Source organism: Mus pahari, chromosome 21 (genome assembly GCF_900095145.1).
Source record: "Mus pahari chromosome 21, PAHARI_EIJ_v1.1, whole genome shotgun sequence".
Lineage (NCBI taxonomy): Eukaryota > Metazoa > Chordata > Mammalia > Rodentia > Muridae > Mus > Mus pahari.
The window spans coordinates 23,066,488-23,068,411 of NC_034610.1; the positions used below are offsets into that span (position 1 = coordinate 23,066,488).

General features: G+C 60.2%; 1 protein-coding gene across 1 annotated transcript in view; it reads right to left on the reverse strand.

Annotated features, from left to right (window-relative positions):
- The window catches only part of Tcp11 (t-complex 11), a 13,340-nt gene extending 12,136 nt beyond the window's left edge, over positions 1 to 1,204 (reverse strand). Inside the window, exons 1-2 of the mRNA XM_021221628.1 lie at positions 1,152 to 1,204; positions 737 to 904 (exon numbers count right to left, since the gene is read on the reverse strand). Coding sequence (XP_021077287.1) covers positions 737 to 857 — 121 coding nt within the window. The 5' untranslated portion in view covers positions 858 to 904; positions 1,152 to 1,204. The remainder of the gene's footprint in view (positions 1 to 736; positions 905 to 1,151) is intronic.
- Between the last annotated feature and the right edge of the window lie 720 nt (positions 1,205 to 1,924).

Below are 1,924 nucleotides of genomic sequence, written 5' to 3' on the forward strand. Positions count from 1 at the left end.
AAAAAAAAAAAAAAAAAAAAAAAAAAAAAAAAAAAAAAAAAAAAAAAAAAAAGAAAAGAAAAAAATTCAGATTCCCCCCCCCCTAAAAAAAGAAAACTGCAAGACAACAAAACCAACCTGATAGACACAGTTCCAAATTTTTTCAAAAGGAATTTGATTAAATACTCAGGAGTCACTGTACCTATGGACGCAACAGCCATTGTAAGAACTGGTGTTTCCAAACCCGCAGCGGCAGCGGCAGCCCTGACCTTCCTGAACCCCACGGGCCAGGATCCTATTTGGATGCACAACCCCACCCCTACTCCCACCCCACCCCACCCGGTACACCTGGAGCTTGTCTCAAGTCACTGCACTAAGCAGCAGCGACCCCGCGTGGCCACAGGGGGGAGACTAACTGTCGAGCGTCGCAGGAAATCCGTGGCAACGCTTGCGCGGGAGCATTTAAGCCGAGGGGGGGAGGTCCGGACCTGCAGCCCCCGCACTTGGGGACCCTGCCTCAAGCAGATACCTAGCCTGTTCGAGCTCGGGGTCCCGCCGAAGTGGCCCTTTCCCGGGGATGGCGGAAGCGGTGCCCCACGCGTGAGCTTCGCTCGGGCGGAGGGCTGGGGACACCGGGAGGTCAGGCCAGTCCGCAGTCCTCCGTGGCCCACGGGACCTCGTGGCGCCGTCTTTACCCCGCGCCCCTGCGCGGACCCTGGGGTGAGGGCGGCCGTGCTCGGGCGACGGTTGAACCTACACGATCGGTGCCCCTGGGCGCTGCTCGCGCTCTCCCGGGTGTTTCCCCCGCGGGGTTCACGGGAGGCGCTCTCTGCCGCGCCGGACTCCTTCCGGGCGGCCCTCTCTTTCACGTCTGGCATCCTGGTGGTGGTGGTGGTGATGGTGGTGGTGGTGATGGTGGTGGTATCTGGGTGGTGACAAATGTTCGGGGTTCGTCAGGGTCAGGGGGGACCAGCGCTGGCGCAGGAGGAAACTGAGGCCGCAGCCCCGACGGACGCCCCTCCCCCCCACCCCTCCATCCCTCACCACTCCCCTTGTCTCTCCCTCTCTCTACGCCTCTTCCCCTCACCTTCTCCTACCCTCTCCCTTCCCCTCTTCTATCCCTTCCTCTCCGTGGCTCGCCTCCTCCCTTTCCCTCTCTCCACTCTGCTCACTTCCTTCTCTGCCGGCCCGCCCGCTCTGGCTGGCTGGGCGGCACGGGGCGCGGGTGGGCAGCGCGTGGCGGGTGGGCGGCGTGGGCTCAACCACCTGGGGGGGGGATGAGGCGGGGGCGGCGGGGCTGGGTGGAGCCACCGAGCCCCACGTCGATGCTGTCACACACTCCACATCCCCACCCTGAGGCCTGAGCAGGAGTGGGAGGGCCGGGCGTTGCAAAACAAACCGCTTAGGTGTCCTGGCAACGAGGCGCGTGCGCAGCCCTCCCCTCCAGCATCGCGACCGCCACCGACCACCTGCCGCCACTCTGGGTGAGACCGAGACTGGGCCCTGGGCCGGGAAGGTCATCCCTATTGATTCCAAGTGTCAGGAGCTGGGGCTTAGGAGTAGCCTGTAGAGCATACACAGGGGTGCTGGCCTCGAACTGCTGACCCTCCAGCCTCCGCCTGAGTGCTGGAGTCACCGGTGTGAGCCACCACCAAGGGTTCATGCAGTGCTGGAGGTGGAAGGGGCCTCAGATAGGTTGAGCTCCATTTCCAGTCCTCAGAATCTTAAAAAAGGATGGAGGGTGAGGCCTGAAGAGATGTCTCAGCCGTTAGACTACTGGCTTTCTTCCAGAGGACCAGGGTTCGATTCCCAGCGCCAACATGGTGGATCTCGGCCATCTACAACTCCAGCTCCTCGGGATCGTACCTTCTATAGTTACGTATATTTACATATATGCAAGCAAAATACCCATACATATAAAATTGTCTTGTTTTACATATAACAT